The 19,365-nt window shown below is 42.2% G+C and overlaps 1 protein-coding gene and 1 long non-coding RNA gene across 7 annotated transcripts; one reads left to right on the top strand and one right to left on the bottom strand.

Moving 5' to 3' along the window:
- The first annotated feature begins 2,072 nt into the window (after positions 1 to 2,072).
- On the top strand, positions 2,073 to 10,624 carry LOC117843770 (ABC transporter G family member 53). Its single transcript, XM_034724473.2, has 24 exons — positions 2,073 to 2,583; positions 2,761 to 2,881; positions 3,550 to 3,638; positions 3,711 to 3,795; positions 3,883 to 4,042; positions 4,139 to 4,215; positions 4,321 to 4,374; positions 4,485 to 4,575; positions 4,662 to 4,963; positions 5,159 to 5,440; positions 5,591 to 5,907; positions 5,995 to 6,155; positions 6,306 to 6,409; positions 6,490 to 6,646; positions 6,737 to 6,862; positions 6,957 to 7,099; positions 7,222 to 7,554; positions 7,843 to 8,133; positions 8,262 to 8,345; positions 8,445 to 8,578; positions 9,055 to 9,282; positions 9,408 to 9,579; positions 9,768 to 10,022; positions 10,136 to 10,624. Exons 1-24 carry the CDS (start codon positions 2,252 to 2,254, stop codon positions 10,391 to 10,393), a joined length of 4,356 nt encoding a protein of 1,451 aa, XP_034580364.1. The 5' UTR covers positions 2,073 to 2,251; the 3' UTR covers positions 10,394 to 10,624.
- On the bottom strand, positions 3,005 to 11,462 carry LOC117843771 (uncharacterized). Of its 6 annotated transcripts, none has more exons than XR_011897638.1 (10): positions 11,046 to 11,462; positions 9,756 to 10,445; positions 9,351 to 9,624; positions 9,090 to 9,163; positions 6,439 to 7,525; positions 5,580 to 5,789; positions 5,213 to 5,326; positions 4,585 to 4,808; positions 3,904 to 4,009; positions 3,005 to 3,822 (listed from the first exon to the last, which is right to left on the bottom strand). It is a non-coding gene; the product is annotated as an uncharacterized lncRNA (long non-coding RNA). The 6 variants fall into 6 exon arrangements; XR_011897639.1 differs by having other exon boundaries at positions 4,611 to 4,808; XR_004637823.2 differs by lacking the exon at positions 4,585 to 4,808 and having other exon boundaries at positions 11,046 to 11,456.
- Positions 11,463 to 19,365: the final 7,903 nt, after the last annotated feature.

Raw genomic sequence — 19,365 nt, 5'->3', positions numbered from 1 at the left:
AAGAGCACCTAAAAGGGGAAACCACATTAAAATGCAAGTCGATGCTCCATAAGTCCGGTTAATTGATTCATTAAAAACATTTCTAGATATCTGTAACCAAACCTTATGAAGAAGATTGTGCAGTCTATTAATGCAAGTACTCGTGGGGATAGCTATAAAAACTGGAAAGGAAGAAGCCATCTCTTTCGGTAGACAAGAAGTCAAAAAGAAAAATTAAAAGTGTCAGGAATAATTAACAAATCCATTTAACCTAAATAGGTACAATTTACTTAATGACAGACAATTCATGGAACTTTACTAAAAAAATGATTGTTGGGCAGCTAGCTTTTATATAATCTATCTAAAATTCACATATGTTCCCGGGGAACTATCATTCTCCTAGTGAATGTGTGCTTAATTTTGTTTACCTGAAATACAACACTTGTATGTATTTTGTTTACCTGTAAAATAACATTTTTAAATCTCAGTTACTTCTAGCTGATTTCAACATATGTACATATAAAATCTATGAAACTAATATATGTTTCTGGACAAAAATCCCACATTGGTCAATTGCATGTCAAATTTCAATAACACGTGTCTTGGGTCCAGAATTAAAAAGTCAATATCATATTTTGGGTAGCTTATCAGATATGCCTAATGCTAATGGGAATTAAATTGTTTTGACAAATTATCTTAAGATCCAGTCACCACACAATAGGAAAATTTCTAGGAGATCACCCAAAGAGCAGTGCGGAGATTTTCTATGTTTTTTCCTGGATTCCAAGGATGGAATCCATGCTATCGGTGCTGCAACAAACCAAGCTCTCACTACCCATCAGAAAAATGAGTTCACTAATGTTAATATACTCAATGTGTTGCGTAAGAAACTAAGAATAATTCAGATCCAGTTAATGGCATATTTCACGTAGGTTATCAAAAATCCAAATATATTTATGAGAAAACACGTGGATGCCCAAACACGTGCTGCTGATATATACTAAAATAAAAATAAAAACAAAATCATAGCCCTATCATATGCTCCTCTCGATATGTTGATGTAAATCCCCAATCTAGAATCGGGGACGTCCCAAACTACTTCATAGTGTTCACCGCAAACCCGAAAAGAAGCCATCTCTTTCAGTTGGCATAAAAGTCAGAAGTGAAAAGGTCATGAGTAAATAGCAGAGTAAGGAATTCACGCAACAAGTGTGTTGCGGCCAGTTATATCATCCGCATAATAGAAATTGATTTGCCAGGCAGCTAATTCTAGTAATTATGTAATGTAAATATTTCTTGAGGAAAATGTAATGTGAAATATAACTGGAACATCGATATCAGAATATAAAATAGAAAGATCATTTTTTCTCTCTCTCTTAAAGTTCCGAATTTGAGGTGGAATGATAGATAGATATATCATCGTTCATGGATTTATATATAGAAAAGAACAAACCAGAGCATTCTTTAGCAAATAAAGATTGTTTGCCATATTAAAAGGTAGCGAAAAATTATTTGTTTTATTGAGTGCTTTATAATATGAACCATTCGATCAACTCACAATATCAAGTCCACGTTTACGATCAAGCCACAGTAGAAGGTCCAGGGGTACCTTCTTATATATAGTTCTCAACTACCAATTCTGTAGGTACTTCGCCAGGCGAAATTCAAATTCCATACCGGAATAATCCTTATAAAATTACTAATCACACTATACAATATATGGTTGGCCATGTTAGTCATTTTATATTTGAATTCTCGTCACGTTAGTCATAGTTTATTTGAACAACTCCTCCTGTACGTGGAGTCGTATACTCGATCGTACCCCTGTATCCTCAAATCAAATTGATCTAGTTTGACTTGTGTTTCTAGAAGGCCTCGTGCAGCTGTGCTGGTAGTACATATCAGCACGAGCGTTATCTCCGCGACGCAATTAATATTATTACAAACAAACCCCATGCAAAAGTTGTCCACGAGTTCGTAGCCCGCAAAAGTTTCTTCCGCGAACGGAGGAGGGGGCAACGCGCCGTCGTCAGGCTCTACGTCATCATCCCCTTCCTCCCACCTCTATATAACGTGGCCGTCTCTTTCCTTCCTCCCCCGGCCCCAATCCGACGCGACACGAGCGCACCAGTCCACGACGAGGCATAACGACCTGCCACCGATCCTCCTCCTGCCAGCTTTGTAGTGGGAGGAGGCAAGCTAGACCGCAAGAGGAATCCAGTGAATTGTAGTTCTTGCCGCCGGCGTTGTCGGCGGCGGCGGCGGCGGCGCCATGGACGACGCCGGGGAGATACACGCGCTGGGAAGCCTGCGGCAGGAGGGGTCGGTGTGGTCGGCGGCGAGCGACAACGTGTTCTCGCTGTCGTCGCGCGGGGATGGCGGCGCGGCGGACGACGAGGAGGCGCTCCGGTGGGCGGCGCTGGAGAAGCTGCCCACCTACGACCGGGCCCGGACGGCCGTGCTCGCCATGCCCGAGGGCGAGCTCCGGGAGGTGAACGTGCAGAAGCTGGGCCCGCAGGAGCGCCACGCCCTGCTGCAGCGGCTCGCCTGGGTCGGCGACGACCACCAGCGCTTCCTCTCCAAGTTCAAGGACCGCGTCGACCGGTGAGACGCCAACCATTGCCTTGCCGCCGCCATCTTCTTCGTCTCCCACAGTGCCAGCCATGCGCCGCCATGGAATCTGATCGATTAGTCAAATTAAAATAGGGCCAGATAGTGTAGATAAATTCTTTCCTTCTTCGAATCTTTGAACTCTCTGTTTTTTTTTGCTCTGTGCTGCAGAGTTGGGATTGAACTGCCCAAGATCGAAGTGCGCTACCGGAACCTGAACGTTGAGGCAGATGCGTATGTCGGCAGCAGGGGCCTGCCCACCATCTTCAACACCTATGCCAATGTGCTCGAGGTATGTTCCACTTCGAGGACTAATTTGCCTCCTCTACCTCTTTGAACTTGAGTAAAATTTTGCAGGAAAAAAAGAGAGAATATAGCTTATGCGCCAAAATACTAGTCAAATTTGTCAATTGGATTCAGATAATGAAGTAGTATAATTCAGACAAACCGATCATTGTGAACAGGCAAAGCAACATTTATAATACACCATGTTTGTGTATTTGGGCACATCTATATATGCGCTTAGAAGATAGATGGTAGGAAGCATGTCACATCAAACAGAGGAACCTCATTGGAGCGAGTCCTACCACATGCTGTCCTACTGCACGCGCTATATCCAGTCAGTGTCAATCTTTGCGAGTAATCACAATACTGAAGAATTTGGCCAAGCAACCACAAAACTGAATGTAGGCTGACCGGTTTCAGGTCAACATACCAATTTGGCTTGTCAAATTTTCCTTTTTTTTTTTCTTTTACTCAAGGAATATCCGTGAAACAATGTGCTGAAATCATAGCATGTAGTTTGAAACACGGAACATACTGTTTAGTCAGAGCAGATTTAACATAACGAAATTCGACCTGGTTCCATTGCATCTCATTTACGCCATTGTGATGACATGATATGCCCTTGTGCTACCCTCTTTTATGTGGCCTGACATGTTGGTAACCATCGCCAAACAGGGCATCGCCAATGCTCTTCACTTAACACCAAGTAGGAAGCAGAAAATATCCATTCTTCACAATGTCAGTGGCATCATCAAGCCACACAGGTAACTTCCGTCATATTAACGATCGCCAAATCATCTGCATGGAAATTTTTGTCTTATCCCTGCTAATTTCAGAATGACCTTGCTATTGGGTCCTCCTGGTGCGGGGAAAACATCGCTGCTTTTAGCCTTGGCTGGAACACTTCCTTCAAGTCTTAAGGTACTTGCTTCGAGTTTGCATTGTACTCTGTACATCATGAATATACCTTGGGAGTACTGATATAATGATACACTGCAATCACAAAAGGTAACAGGGAATATAACTTACAATGGGCATACAATGGACGAGTTTGAGGCCCGGAGATCAGCTGCATATGTCAGCCAACATGATCTGCACATGGGGGAATTGACGGTCCGTGAGACAGTCAATTTCTCTGCAAAATGCCAAGGAATTGGTCATCGCTATGGTAAGACTTAACATCTCAAAACAGACGGACAATACAAAACTCCTCTCCGCAGCATATCATATTGAATTACTAACATTAGATTACAAAAATGTTCAGATTTGCTAGTGGAATTGTCAAGGAGAGAAAAGGAAGCAAGTATCGTCCCAGATCCAGAAACGGATATCTACATGAAGGTTTGATGCAAATCTTATATCAGCTTTTAGCTGGCTCTGGCTGTTCTTTATCACCTGCGAACATTAAAATCACAAGTTTGAGGCATCATCATTTTACTTATGTAGGCTGCTGCCACAGGAGAGCAAAAGGCTGACGTGGTCACCAATCACATACTGAAGGTGCAACCAACTAGAGTGCCGACAAATTTATCTCACAAGTTCTCAAAGATTTCAGAATATTCAAAAGCAATGCATTACTAATATTTGTTTTACATTTCAACAATTTATAGGTCTTGGGATTGGATATCTGTGCTGACACGATCGTTGGAAACAATATGCTTAGAGGCATATCCGGAGGCCAAAAAAAGCGGGTAACTACAGGTAATGTACCTTGGGAATAAGTATGGGACGCTTACATATTACTCCTCTATGATATAACTCATCTACAACTGAAATTGGTCCTGCAGCTGAGATGCTTGTCACTCCAGGACGAGCCCTTTTCATGGATGAGATATCAACGGGGCTCGACAGCTCAACAACCTTTCAGATTGTGAACTCTATCCGGCAAACCATTCATATTGTTGGCGGAACAGCAGTTATTGCTTTGCTACAACCTGCACCGGAGACATATGAACTGTTTGATGATATAATTCTCCTCTCAGATGGTCAGGTTGTCTACAATGGCCCTCGTGAACATGTGCTCGAGTTCTTTGAATCGGTTGGCTTCAAATGCCCGCAGCGGAAAGGTGTAGCTGACTTCTTGCAAGAAGTAAGTTTTGTACTTTCATTACAGTTCTGTATCAAGCATTTTCTACCAGGGAATTTTATATAAAAACGATCTTCAAGTACCTTAAGAAGTATATATTTCTGTATATGTAACCTAGGATCATATTTTCTGTAATACTGAACTTTTTTTGGGGACTGTAATGCACAAATTTGATGAGCAACAATTGAAATGTGGTAGGTTACATCAAGGAAAGATCAGAGACAATACTGGAAACATGATGATGAGACCTACCGATATGTTCCTGTGAAGGAGTTTGCAGAAGCATTTCAATCTTTCCACATTGGTGAGGCTATACGAAATGAGTTGGCAGTCCCATTTGACAAGAGCACGAGCCATCCTGCTGCACTGAAAACATCAAAATATGGTGCCAGCATGAAAGAACTACTTAAAGCAAATATCGACAGAGAGATATTGTTAATGAAAAGAAACTCCTTTGTGTACATATTCAAGGCAGTTCAGGTGATTCTGAAACACTGACACTTTTCAATTCAAATTATATCAGCCGCACCTTAAACAATCTTCAAAACAAGTTGAACAATAACCTTGTTTTTACTCAGTAAAACATTAACCAAATAATGGCTCTTTTTTGTTGCTTTACCTATTCTTCAGTTAACACTCATGGCGATCATTGCAATGACCGTCTTCCTCCGAACCAATATGCATCGTGACTCAATAACAGATGGAAGGATATACATGGGTGCTCTGTTCTTTGGGATCCTGATGATCATGTTCAATGGATTGGCAGAAGTTGGCCTGACTATTGCAAAGCTCCCAGTTTTCTTCAAGCAAAGGGATCTTCTCTTCTATCCTGCATGGACGTACTCTTTGCCGTCATGGATCATTAAGACCCCCCTCTCCTTGCTCAATGTAACAATTTGGGTCTTCATAACATACTATGTCATTGGATTCGATCCCAATGTAGAAAGGTAATGAAATCAAAATTTCTATACTAGATCAGCATGTTATGTGTGTATTAAGTAGCTAACTAAATTTTAAAAAACATGATGCTGCAGACTTTTTAGACAGTTCCTGCTCCTCTTACTAATGAATGAGGCATCATCTGGATTGTTCCGTTTCATTGCTGGGATGGCAAGGCATCAGGTTGTTGCAAGCACCCTTGGTTCATTTGGCATTCTGATTTTTATGCTCTTGGGTGGATTCCTACTGGCAAGAGGTATGCAAAGGTAGCTAACTCAAAATATAGTGTTAACATGTACACAAATTTGGCTTAAATTGCCTAATTTCAGTTGTTAGTTCTGCATCTGATGTGGCAATGGTACTTATATAAGAAATCACGAATTAAACTATTCCTTTGATTTAACAGAGAATGTGAAGAAATGGTGGATATGGGGATACTGGATATCACCCCTGATGTATGCACAAAATGCCATATCAGTAAATGAATTCCTGGGTGACAGCTGGAATAAGGTAAAAATATATTTTCAGAAAAGTATAACCTTCACATGTCTGGCTAATCGATAAAGCTTATTGATACTTCTATGTAACAGATACTCCCTGGTTCCACAGAACCACTTGGAAAACTAGTTCTGGAATCTCGTGGACTTTTTCCTGAGGCAAAATGGTACTGGATTGGTGTGGGCGCCTTGATTGGATATGTGCTCCTATTCAATACCCTCTATACTGTCTGCCTCACATTCCTCAAGCGTGAGTAAAAATTTATCTTGCATTTAAAAGGGCATTTGTGTATGGCAAACAAAGCTTAAATTCAAATCTTACAAATTATGTTCCCTGCAGCATTTGATAGCAATCAGCCAACAATTTCTGAGGAGACATTAAAGATAAAACAAGCGAATCTAACTGGTGAAGTTTTAGAAGCATCATCAAGAGGAAGGGTTGCCAGCAATACAGTAACAACTCAAAGTATTTACAGTTTCATCTTCACCAAATAACATGACAATAGAATATATTTTTGTGCAATTTTATGATAACCATGCATATGTGATATGTTTATCAGGTACTGTGGATGAGAACAACGATGAAGCAACTTCCAACCATGCAACAGTAAATTCTAGTCCAGTCAACAAAGGAATGGTCCTTCCTTTTGTACCTCTCTCCATCACATTTGAAGATATAAGATACAGTGTAGACATGCCAGAGGTATTTACTTTTTAAGGAAATTATTATAGAAATAAAATATTCTTGCAGATTCCGTTGTATTCTCATACCATCTAGAGCAAAACCTTCATTTATAATAATTAAATTATCCAATAAATATGTAGGAAATCAGAGCACAAGGTGTCACAGAGACCCGGTTGGAACTATTGAAGGGTATAAGTGGTTCATTTAGGCCAGGTGTGCTTACTGCTCTGATGGGGGTCAGTGGTGCTGGCAAGACAACACTGATGGATGTATTGGCCGGGAGGAAGACCAGCGGATACATTGAGGGAAATATTACCATATCAGGTTACCCAAAGAAGCAAGAAACTTTTGCTCGTGTATCAGGATATTGTGAGCAGAATGACATTCATTCACCAAATGTTACCGTCTACGAGTCCCTTGCATTCTCTGCATGGCTCAGATTACCTGCTGATGTTGATTCATCAACAAGAAAGGTTTGATAAAGAACCAAGACATCACCTCTTTTCAATAATATAAAATACACATGCATATTAAAAAAAGTATGTGAAACATGATTAGAATGTGAAGAGTAATTTTGCTGGTTGGTCTAAAATGTTATGTAGTGATATAAATGGAATCTTGACAATACTAGAATTTGAGTTCATAGAAAAGTTTGAGTTAGATATATGATGCAACATGCATGTCATTTTTACAGTTTATCAAGTAATACTTGCTAGTCCCACTATGTACTATGACACATGAACCTGGTTTGCTCTGTGCAGATGTTTATTGATGAGGTTATGGAGCTTGTGGAGCTTTTACCCTTAAAAGATGCATTGGTGGGATTGCCTGGTGTGAACGGATTATCAACAGAACAAAGGAAGAGGCTAACAATAGCAGTCGAGCTAGTTGCTAACCCTTCTATCATTTTCATGGATGAACCGACATCTGGACTTGATGCACGAGCAGCAGCCATTGTCATGAGGGCAATAAGGAATACAGTGGACACAGGAAGAACGGTCGTTTGTACCATTCACCAACCAAGCATTGATATCTTTGAATCCTTTGATGAGGTGAAGAAAACTATACTAAACATATTTTCCTTTTCTAGAATGCAGAAGAGTAAAACAACACACTGGCTGTTTGCATTTATTCTATACCTTTAACACCTAATGGGCAATGGCTCTGTGCACTTTTGCAGCTCTTCCTTATGAAACGTGGAGGTGAAGAGATCTATGTAGGTCCATTAGGACAGCATTCATGCGAGCTAATAAAGTATTTTGAGGTGAGCAAAGAGCAAATGAACTATTTTATATTTCCACCAATTTATGGTTTTGCACTAAACCAACATGTTATCTAATTGGTTTGCATTGATTATACCAAGGCTATCGAAGGTGTCAGCAATATAAAAGATGGCTACAACCCTTCAACATGGATGCTGGAAGTGACAAGTACAATGCAAGAACAAATAACTGGTGTCAACTTCAGTGATGTGTACAAGAATTCAGAATTATATAGGTATGTGCATGTGCGTTATGGTTCATAGTTTATATCTTATTGACGGCTATAGAAGTACAGACCTATCTGTTCAGACTCTGAATCTCGAATTTGAAAAAAAGGTAGAAACTATAAATGGATTCTTCATTGTTTTTAAAGATTGTTAGAAGAGTGCAGATCCTTAAACTGCAATGTAAAAGGCCTTTTTCAAGAGTATGGATTTTACTTCTTAGAGCCATATGCACCCCATGTTGACACCACTAAGGTTTTAGGGTACCGGGTCCACATTCCCTATTGTTGAATATTTGTGTTTTCCCTAGTTTGAAACAGAATGTGCAAAAATAATTCTAAAACTAGACATCCCCTTTCAAAAGCTTCAGAGTACTAATCTGTAACACTATCTTTTGTAATTGATAATTTCAATTCCACAAAAGGATAATACATTGTCAAACAATGTTTCAGTTCTGCAATGATATTGTAATTTTGTTGCATTTCAGGAGGAACAAAACTTTAATAAAGGAGCTAAGCACACCTCCTGAAGGTTCAAGTGATCTATCCTTTCCAACAGAATACTCGCAGACCTTCATCACACAGTGTTTTGCTTGCCTGTGGAAGCAAAGCATGTCATATTGGAGAAATCCTCCATATACTGCTGTCAAGTACTTCTATACAACAGTGATTGCCCTGTTGTTTGGAACAATGTTCTGGGGTGTAGGGAGAAAAAGGTAATGCTAATAACCAAAAGGAAGCAGAAATATTTGAATGTCAAATTTTCTAGTTTTACAGAGGCTACCTCTAGTCCCCATTTATCACAAACTTGCAGTTCACTGGAGATATTCTACTCTTGCAGGGATAATCAACAGGACTTGTTCAATGCCATGGGTTCCATGTATGCCTCGGTCATTTTCATGGGAGTACAGAATTCAGGTTCAGTTCAGCCAGTTGTATCAGTTGAGCGGACAGTCTTTTACAGGGAAAGGGCAGCTCACATGTACTCACCTTTGCCATATGCCTTGGGACAGGTAAAGTTCATTGCAATTCACTACATCCAACAACCACTTCAAAATCTATGCCAAAAAAATGAAGAGTCAAGCAGAGATAACAATCAGATGCTCTTCGATAACAATCAGTAAAATTCCTACAAAGTAAAAATTAAGTAGAAAGAAACACAGGAACAACCAATCCTTCTAACTTGTACCTCAATTTTCAGGTTGCAATAGAACTTCCATATATCTTTGTTCAGTCCTTAATATATGGTGTGCTAGTGTATGCTATGATTGGGTTTGAATGGACAGCTGCCAAGTTCTTTTGGTACCTGTTCTTCATGTACTTCACTCTAGCGTACTACACATTTTATGGCATGATGATGGTGGGCCTGACTCCAAACTACAACGTCTCCTCCGTTGCATCCACGGCGTTTTATGCCATTTGGAACCTTTTCTCAGGATTTTTAATACCAAGAACGGTAAGAATTAGTGACTCTTTCAGAGGTCTAGTACTTTCACTTCTAACCAAACTGCGCTCCTACTTTTCATTATATACTAACCCACCTCTGCTAAATGACAACTTCCCCTACAGAGAATTCCAGTATGGTGGAGGTGGTTCTACTGGATTTGCCCCATCGCATGGACTCTCAACGGTCTAGTCACTTCACAGTTTGGAGATGTAACCATGGAATTTACTAATGGGGTGCGTATATCTGACTTTGTCGAAGACTACTTTGGGTACCATCACGACTTCTTGTGGGCAGTCGCCGTAGTGGTGGTCGCATTTCCTGTGCTCTTTGCCTTGCTTTTCGGGCTCTCGCTCAAGATATTCAACTTCCAGAAGAGGTAACTAGTGAAGACAACTTGATTTATCACAAGGCCCAAATTAAATAGCACAGACACTGCAAAAGCAGGGATTTGTAATTGTTAGTGTGTAAATAGCATAATTATTAATCAGAACTCGAGATCGAGAATCATTGTACAGCACTAGAGCTGATAGAGAGAATATTGTGCTTGTTGGTGTTAAATCAATCAACAACGCCTAACACCTACAATGTTATACCCAGTTCAGATTTTGCAAGTTTTGTGTCAATTGGGTTTGTCGGCGTAGGCTGTTGTCGTTCCAGACACTCCAAAGATGCTATAAATAGTGGTGTACTACAATATCATCTATGCGTTCCTCACCGCGAAAAAGAATCTGGACTGTCTTGCTCAAGATGAACTAAAACAGGGTAGTACGGACAGTTAGATTTCCAGATGTCCATCGCTCGAAAATAATCGGTGCAACCGAAATCCAGTCACCAATTTAGCAAAGCTACGAGCTCATCTTGACCAGCCAACGGGTAGATGTCAGAACGTAACAGCAACATATCGCGCCCACCATTTCTCCGTCGTTACCACCGAGGAACTAGCAAGCTATAGGTATCGAGAAGACCAAAAAGACACGCCCCGGACTAGCGCGCAAAAGGAAAGCCGGATGGAGGAGGAGAGCGCAAACTGACCTTAGCGCACCAGCAGCAGGGGCCTTGCGGCGATCCACGCCACGGAGCCCCCCTGGCCGATGAGCTGTTCGACGAAATGCGCAGGAGCTGTTGCCTGTTGATCCGTTGGAGTTGGACGAACTTAGCCCCCAACCAACCAGGCCAGCACAATAATGGGCTAACGGCCCATGGCGTTTGGACTTTGGATACGTTGTGCTCTGCACTCTGCAGCAGCCACAAGCCCACAAGTAGTACTGCTCCCAGGAACCAAACGAGGAAATAAAGTTGTTGTTAAAAGCAAGAAATACTATTGGTATGCATCTTACCCCCTCTCTCTCTATATATATATTCCGCTATTCGGTCCCCAGGGTACAGAATAAGCTATTCTGTACCTGAGTCCCTCCACGCACCGGCCTCCCGCGCGTCCCGCGCGCTCGACTGACCCTCCGTCCGCATCTCTTTTTTTTTCTCCCGTGCGTTTCACGTTTGCATCTGGAACCGCAGTTTCCAATTCCGCCGCCGTATGCCCCTTCGCCGGACGCAGCGACGCCCAGGGGAGGACGACGCCGCTATCCCGCCGGAAGCAACGCCCAGAGGACGGCGACGCCGCGACCGCGCTAACGTCTACTGCGTCTTCTCGGCCAACGTGAAACGCCGTGCTGTCCTCGCGTTCTACGAAGAAGACGTTGATGCCCTGGGGTGGTTCCGCGCAGACGAGCAGGGACGGCCGCCGCTGTTACTGTCATAAACACGAGGACTGCTGCCTGTGCCGTCATCAACGAGGAGAGGGGCTCCCGCAGATTTCGGAGGTGGGCAGCGAACGGCATCCTCGTCAACGAAGGGCTGCTGTGCATTCAGTTTGGTCAGTCAAACAGCCACTTTCATACAGCCACTTTCCTAACTTTGAGATGTAATTCAAATATTCAAACCGAATTTGTCTTGACAAAGAGCTACTTTCAATTGTTGACTATGTATCATAGATCCCATTTTGCATGTTGATGCCCATCATTTACATATAGAGTGCATCAAAATATTGAGCCAACGTCAGACCAATGTTCACTGTCTTGAGAGTCGGACTCAAAATATTGAGCCAATGTCAGACCAATGTTCACTGTCTTGAGAGTCGGACTCCAGGGTTCAGACTACTGAAAGTGAAAGAGATAGCCCATGCATCAGGTTGTAGTTGCAGTTTGAACGTACAAGTTCAGTATGCAACAGTATGCAGGTAGTATTATCCAATGTTCACTGTCTTAATGTACGGTCTTCAGAGTGGGAATGGTCATTGCCATTCAGTTTAGACAATGAACTCTAGACAGTGCAACTTCCAAGCTTTGAGCTCCAAACAATTTTTTTTCCAGATGGTTGTTGTGTCATTGAATATTTGTACAAACTCTGAATCAGGTTGTAGTTGCAGTTTGAACGTACAAGTTCAGTATGCAACAGTATGCAGGTAGTATTATCCAATGTTCGTTGTCTTAATGTACGGTCTTCAGAGTGGGAATGGTCATTGCCATTCAGTTTAGACAATGAACTCTAGACAGTGCAACTTCCAAGCTTTGAGCTCCAAACAATTTTTTTTTCCAGATGGTTGTTGTGTCATTGAATATTTGTACAAACTCTGAATCGGCGAAATACAGTTCTCTAATGGATATGCATTGTGTTGTTACCTTTCAGACCACCTTGCCAGTGATGAGTTGTCGGAGGATATTGTTTGAAGAAGCAGGACCGTCCGCGCCGAGTAGGGACTCTGCGGATAGCCCTTCACCGAAAAGGCTGGAGATGAACGACATGAGAGTCGCCGTCGACGTGAGAAATACAGAAGTGCCGGAAAGGTCACTGCCACGATCTGAACCGTCCCAGCCGGGAGAACGAGACACTATTAACTCCTGCATCAAAGTTCCGGAGATGTTGGAGAGCTCCAGCACTGGATTTCGAACTCCGCCCACACAGATAGGTTGCTAGCAAGGGAGTAATGAGGATCAAACCATTACAACGGGAAGACAGGGTATTGTGTTCTCACCTCCAGATACTTTGAACGCAAACCAGATGATTGCTAGTGAAGAAGAAATTCCACCACAAACACACGTAAGTGATGCATGATAAATCTTTGTTTGAATTGTACAAAGCAGTGATATGCATAGTTAAAAAGCACAAATGCATGAGAGCAGTCAGTGAAAATATATATTATGTCATATCTTTAAGGCTGTGATGATAATTGAATTTTCTACGCAAATATTGATTCATATGACGGTGCATTAGTATATGATGTTAATTGAAATTAATGTTATTTGAAGCAGAATGAAAGCATGGATCCAAATATGATACCCAGAGAAGGGATGTCATTCCACACGGAAGCTGAAGCAAAGGCATTCTACATGAGATATGCACAACTGGCCGGGTTCGGCGTGAAAATGTGCAACAAGAAAAAATTCTCTAGAGTGATGAGGTGTAGCTGTGAAGAAAAAGGAGATTTTTATAAAGGTGATGAGGCTCTGCGAGTACGGAACAAGACAACAATGAAGACGAAGTGCAAAGCTCATCTGAAGTTTACGAGAGTGTATGACAGTGAAGGCAACGAAGTAGATATGATTATAGAAAAGGCAAACCTATTTCACAACCACCTGTTGTATACGCCTTTGAAAACCAAGAAAATGAGGTCACACAAGAGCACGGAACCAGTACTTTATCAAATAATTGATGAATTGCAGGAAGCCGGCGTGAGTACGCAAAGTATAAAGAATGTATTGCAAAATATGCATGGGGTGCAGAGCTTGTTCCGATAACATCGCGGGACATAGAGAACAGGTAAAAGAACCTCACACAGTTTGTTATTCCTGAATAGTAAGGTTCATGCCAAGCTAAAGTATATGATCATTGGTGTCGTTAATGAAATGTACTTACAATTTAGAAGGATAAAATGTTGAGTTTTTTTAACCTGTTTTACAGGAAGGCCACTAATGTACGGGAAGGACACGCAGATGACATAAACAAGCCTATTGAATTCTTCAAGGATTGTGAGGCTCAAAACCCGCAGTTCCGATGGGAACCCAAGCTGGACTCTGAAGGAGTTATACACAGGTTATTCTGGAGTCATGCAAGCATGCAGCGCGATTATGCAGATTTTGGTGATGCAATGAGCTTTGACACAACTCATAAGACTAATATTTATGAGAAGCCACTAGCAATGTTTGTTGGATCAAACCACCATCTGCAGAATACATTGTTTGGATGTGCATTGGTAGGAGATGAAACAACTGAAACTTTTGAATGGGTGTTCAAAGCATTCAAAAAGTGCATGGAACAAAGTAGAACAAGGTGTATCCTCACAGGTAATATGTTCATCATTGATGTTTCTGATAAAAATATTTGATACATGAGCATATACAATAATTTAGAGCAATTAAAGAACTAACAATGATGAATTTGCATCTTGTGGTAGACCAAGAACAAGCACATGCCACATCTAACCAACCTCTTTGGGATGTATGCGAAGAAAAATTTCAAGGACAAATTTTATTCTGTGCTAAACCACCCACTCACCCCTGTGGAGTTTGAGGCCGCTTGGCAGGAACTATTGGATGAGTTTGACCTACAAAAGGATAGCACTTTAGATAGCCTTTACTGCCAGCGAGAACTGTATGTGCTGGCATATTTCAAAGACCAATATTGTGGCCGGATGGCATCGACACAGAGAAGCGAGAGCTCAAATTTTGTTATGAAGAAGTATTTTGTTGACAAGCACACGGCTTTGCACAGGTTCGCCAAAAAAATGCTTGCTTCATGCATTCACGTAAGATGAAGGAGTCTGAAGAGTCGTACCATGGAACGGTAATGTAACCAGCGTGTCAATTCATATTTATGGAGTGCGTGTATAAACACCATTTCCCTTAATTAACTGTTGCGCTTGTACTGTGACAGAGCAAAAGGCTCACAAGAAGCAAGTGGCCATTTGAAATACATGTTTCAAGAATTTATACTAGAAATGTGTTCAAAGACTTTGAAAAAAAGATGATCGATTGCACGACTTTCGATATAGAAGACAATCCAATAGAGGGTGAAACATGCTATCTGGTAACTCACACAAATAGGTCTTCTAAAATATCTTGGGGGCAGCACCAGTTCAAAGTACGTGCAAACAAAGAAAATGGCGAGTTTCATTGCGAGTGCAAGGAGTGGCAGCGTACAGGTACATGATAAAACTGTTACAATATTTATAGCGTACATCCCAATTTCTTATTAACAGTACATATACTCTCTTGGTTGTTTAGGTTTGTTCTGCGTGCACTTGTTGAGAGCCTTCTTGAGAATCCAGCTAAATAGAATACCACAACATTACATTCTCCGTAGATACACAAAATATGCACAGCAGGAGTTGGGATTCGACAGGAATGACAAGCTCCTAGTTGGGGCTGATGGAGTCACACAATTGTACAGAATCAAAGATCTAATGTCCCTAGCAATGGCTGCAGTCAGGTCTGGGAGCATGTCGCGCGCTGCGCACATTAGAACGAGAGAGGTGTTGGCAAAGCTTGACAAAGATAACAAAGAAATACCCCCTGACATCGGGCCAAGCACAACAAACATGCACCAAGAATCACCTGGAGAGGTAAAAATTCTAAAATGTTGCATGAAGTGTATGTTGCATGGCAAGGCACTTAACCGCATACATCTGGGTTTGATTTTGCAGGAGTTATCAGATTGTAGTGAAAGTGTTGATGGCTATGGTGACAACACAAATGATAAACAATTGGCGAAAAGGGTTACCCAGGTAGGCTTGTATCATGATACAGGTGTATGCGAGTTAACACACTAGGAAAAAAGATTTGCACAATAACAATGACGCAATGTGAAGCAGGAATTGCGACAAGCGAACATGGATGGAAATGAAGCCAGAGAGAGTATAAAAGGGAAAATGGTTCTTGCAACAAATCTGGTATGATTTGTAATGGAAGTAGTATAAATACGGGAAAGACACAAGTTAACTTGCATATCAGCAAGAAATATTAAAAGAGATGTGTTAATTGTATTTCAGGATGCTTTTGGCGGAGACTTTGTGTGCAACGAGGTTGTGCTAACCAACCAAACAGACATGACAACTAAAGATGCAAGAGTGCATGAAGGATGTGCAACCCACAGTGGCGAGGTTAGAAGAATGAGTTTGGAAATAATTAATGCCATCACCATTGTTGCATTGAATTTAAAGTTTGTGCAATAATCTTTGCAGTATCATGCCAATGATGATAGACTGATCAGCCGAGTCCCACCTACGAGAGCCAAGACTAAAGGGCGGAGTATACCACCATCTGAAAAGAAGGAAATTTTGTTGGGAGCCAAAGGTGTAAAAAAGGGCACAAGGAGATGCAGTATTTGTGGGTACTACGCAACACATAACGCGAGAACATGTCCCAAACTCCAGCATAACAAAGAGCGCTTGGAAGTATTGAAGAACAGAATGAGAGGCAGGCCACGAGGAGCACAACATAAGAGTAGTGCCAGCCAGCATGATAGTGGAGGAGAAGAGCATAGCATAGGGCGACAGCAGGACACAAAGAAGTGCCAAGAAAACAAATATATTGATTACGAGAGCAATGACGAGCAGTTTAAGGACACGGATATGGAAGGGTGAGGACCAGATACGCGTTGTACATAAATTTAAATATTTTTTGTCAACAGTGTATTCCAGTCTTTGTTGTCTACACATTTAAATAATTCAATGTTATCCGTTTGGGCATCATGACAACTACTCAGCTAGGTAATGTTTGTATGTTTGGTTCGGACAAGGTTTTGTTTTTATTTTTCGGTGTGTTTGTATGTGTGTGATGATTTATGAATGTAACCAGACTAAGGTAGAAAAAAGGAAGCTCCAACCGAATCCTTGAAAAAAAAATTATATGTGTGTCCTTCTCAACGCTCTCACAACCACCAAGTGCGATTGTAAACAGCTTGAATTTTTCTATGTGCAGCTGTTGTGTGTGTGAACGAGAAGCAGTCAAATAAGGATGCAAGAGGAAAAAACGGATCGGCGATTTGAGGCCTCGGCCAAACTCTATGCAGCGCAGGTTAAATTGAACCTTCAAGAAACTTGCAAAAGGCTTGGTCTGTGATCACCAGTGGATATGCACCATGCAGCACGGAGACTATGGGAAGTTTTTTTCATGCACATGCAATGGAAAGCAATCTCTGAAACCGTGCATGCATGGTGATTAAGGAAAGGCTGGAAATGGATGGAACAAAAATCCTTGGTATGTCTCCGTGCATGCATGCCTTAATAGAAGAAGTTGTTTGTAGTGAAAAAAAGATTGTGAGGCTAGCCGCATTCATTGCATGCCTAGCATGCCTTAAACCCCGCTTAAGGGTTGACCTAGATTAAATAGTTTTTGCGGGATTCGTCCAGTGCTCATTGTATATAAAAGGGCATTGGATGTCTCTGTAATATATAGGGAACATTGCCAGTAGTAGTTCCTCTGAGCACGCCTCCGTGTGCAACGATGCCTAAGCGCAAAGACATGTCTTTTGAAGAATACTGGGATCATTATCGGCAACGAGCTGTCTTGAAGGATGTTCCAGACATTTGTGAAAGTAGTGAAAAAACAAAAGAAGAACGCAGCAAAGGAAAGGTAATCAAGAAGAAAGAGAATAAGATCAGGTGTATTTACTCGGAATAATGTTTTTGTTCAGTAATTTTATTTACTAGATGTCACATATTTAATTATCAAATGTATCATTGAATAGGTCATTGGCAGATATAAGAAACTGGATTAGGAACATTGAGCAACATGCTTCTGACAATGTGAACAAAATTTTGATAGGCAACATAGCAGACATGGATGAAAGCAAACGGGTGTGTTCTGTTCTTCTTTATTGTCTCTTGTCCATGATATGCTGACATCCTATTTGCGATTGTGCATTTTAATGTTCAGTTTAAAATGAAAACGTAAAATCTTACTGGTGCTTGGAAGTATTGAAGAACTGGCTTCCTCAACTGACCTTGCTGTGGTCATTGGCAGATATAAGAAACTGGATTAGGAACATTGAGCAACATGCTTCTAGCAATGTGCTTGCATTAGTTCTGGCATAGAACTTCATGATGTGTTACCTACGGAACAAAGTTACCTACGGAAGATGCGTGAAATCAAAAGCTTAAATCAGATTGTTGAATCTAATGCCCGGCTCGGCCATGGCTCGGCCAGCAGGAACTCGACAGCACTGCATGATGACAGGAACGCACAAGAGCAACTAATTAAAGAGAAGAACAAGGACGCGACGGAGTACTAACCGACGAGGACCAGTGGAATCAGCTGCGAAATGCCAAATTGAAGATGACGGCCTGCTGGCGAGGTGCTAACAACTGAATGCGGTGGAGGCCCTACCCGCCAGCAGCTGGGGAGCGGCGGATGCGGGGGATGCCGAGCGGCGGCGGCGGCGAGGGATGGCGACTAGCGGTGATGCGAGGATCAGAGGGCGCGACGACGGTGGAGCGCGGCGAGCTTAGGGTCTGGGAGCGGCGGCGGCGGGGGATGGCGAGCGGCGGCGGGGAGGAATGGCGAGCGGCGGCGGCGGCGGCGGTGGGGAATGGCGAGCGGTGGCAGGGAGGGATGGTGAGCGGCGGCGGCGGGGGATGGCGAGCGGCGGCAGGGAGGGGTGGCGAGCGGCGGCGGTGGGGGATGGCGAGCGGCAGCGGGGAGGGGTGGCAAGCGGCGGCGGCGGGGGATGGAGAGCGATGGCGTGCGGCGGGGGATGGCGAGCTGTGGCAGTTCCTGCTAGGAGGAACAGGAACGGGAGGATGTTGACCCACGTTCGGAGGAGCTGATATAAAAATCGGAAAACCCACGTTCGTGAACCGGCCACGCCTGACCGCACCAATCGGCTCGGGGTACGGAATAGATTATTCCGTACCCAGGGTATTGTATAGTATAATCCTATATATATATATATATATATGGAACAGATGAAGTATTAAGAAGATGCATCCCAAGAGAAGAAAGGGAACAGTACTTCAAAAATATCATTCATCATAATACGGAGGACATTATGGACATTTTAGAACTCAAGCAAAAGTTTGAGCAAGTGGATTTTATTGACTAGAGATGCATGAAGATGCAAAGAGATTTGTTGCTACTCGCTCGAAATGCCAAAGAACATGAAATATTTCAGCTAGAAATTCTATGCCGCTGAACTACAATCTGCAAGTAGATTTATTTGACATTTGGGGTATATTTCATGGGACCATTTTTAAATTCATATGGATTTGAGCACCCTTGGTCATGGTTGATTACGTATCTAAATGGGTAGAAGCTATTACTTGTCGGAAGGCGTCAACAGGAGAATCAATTCACATGAC

The sequence above is a fragment of the Setaria viridis genome, chromosome 2 (genome assembly GCF_005286985.2).
Source record: "Setaria viridis chromosome 2, Setaria_viridis_v4.0, whole genome shotgun sequence".
NCBI classification, from domain to species: Eukaryota; Viridiplantae; Streptophyta; class Magnoliopsida; order Poales; family Poaceae; genus Setaria; species Setaria viridis.
Note: the sequence above shows the minus strand (reverse complement) of the source record. Positions and strands in the feature narration are given on the sequence as shown.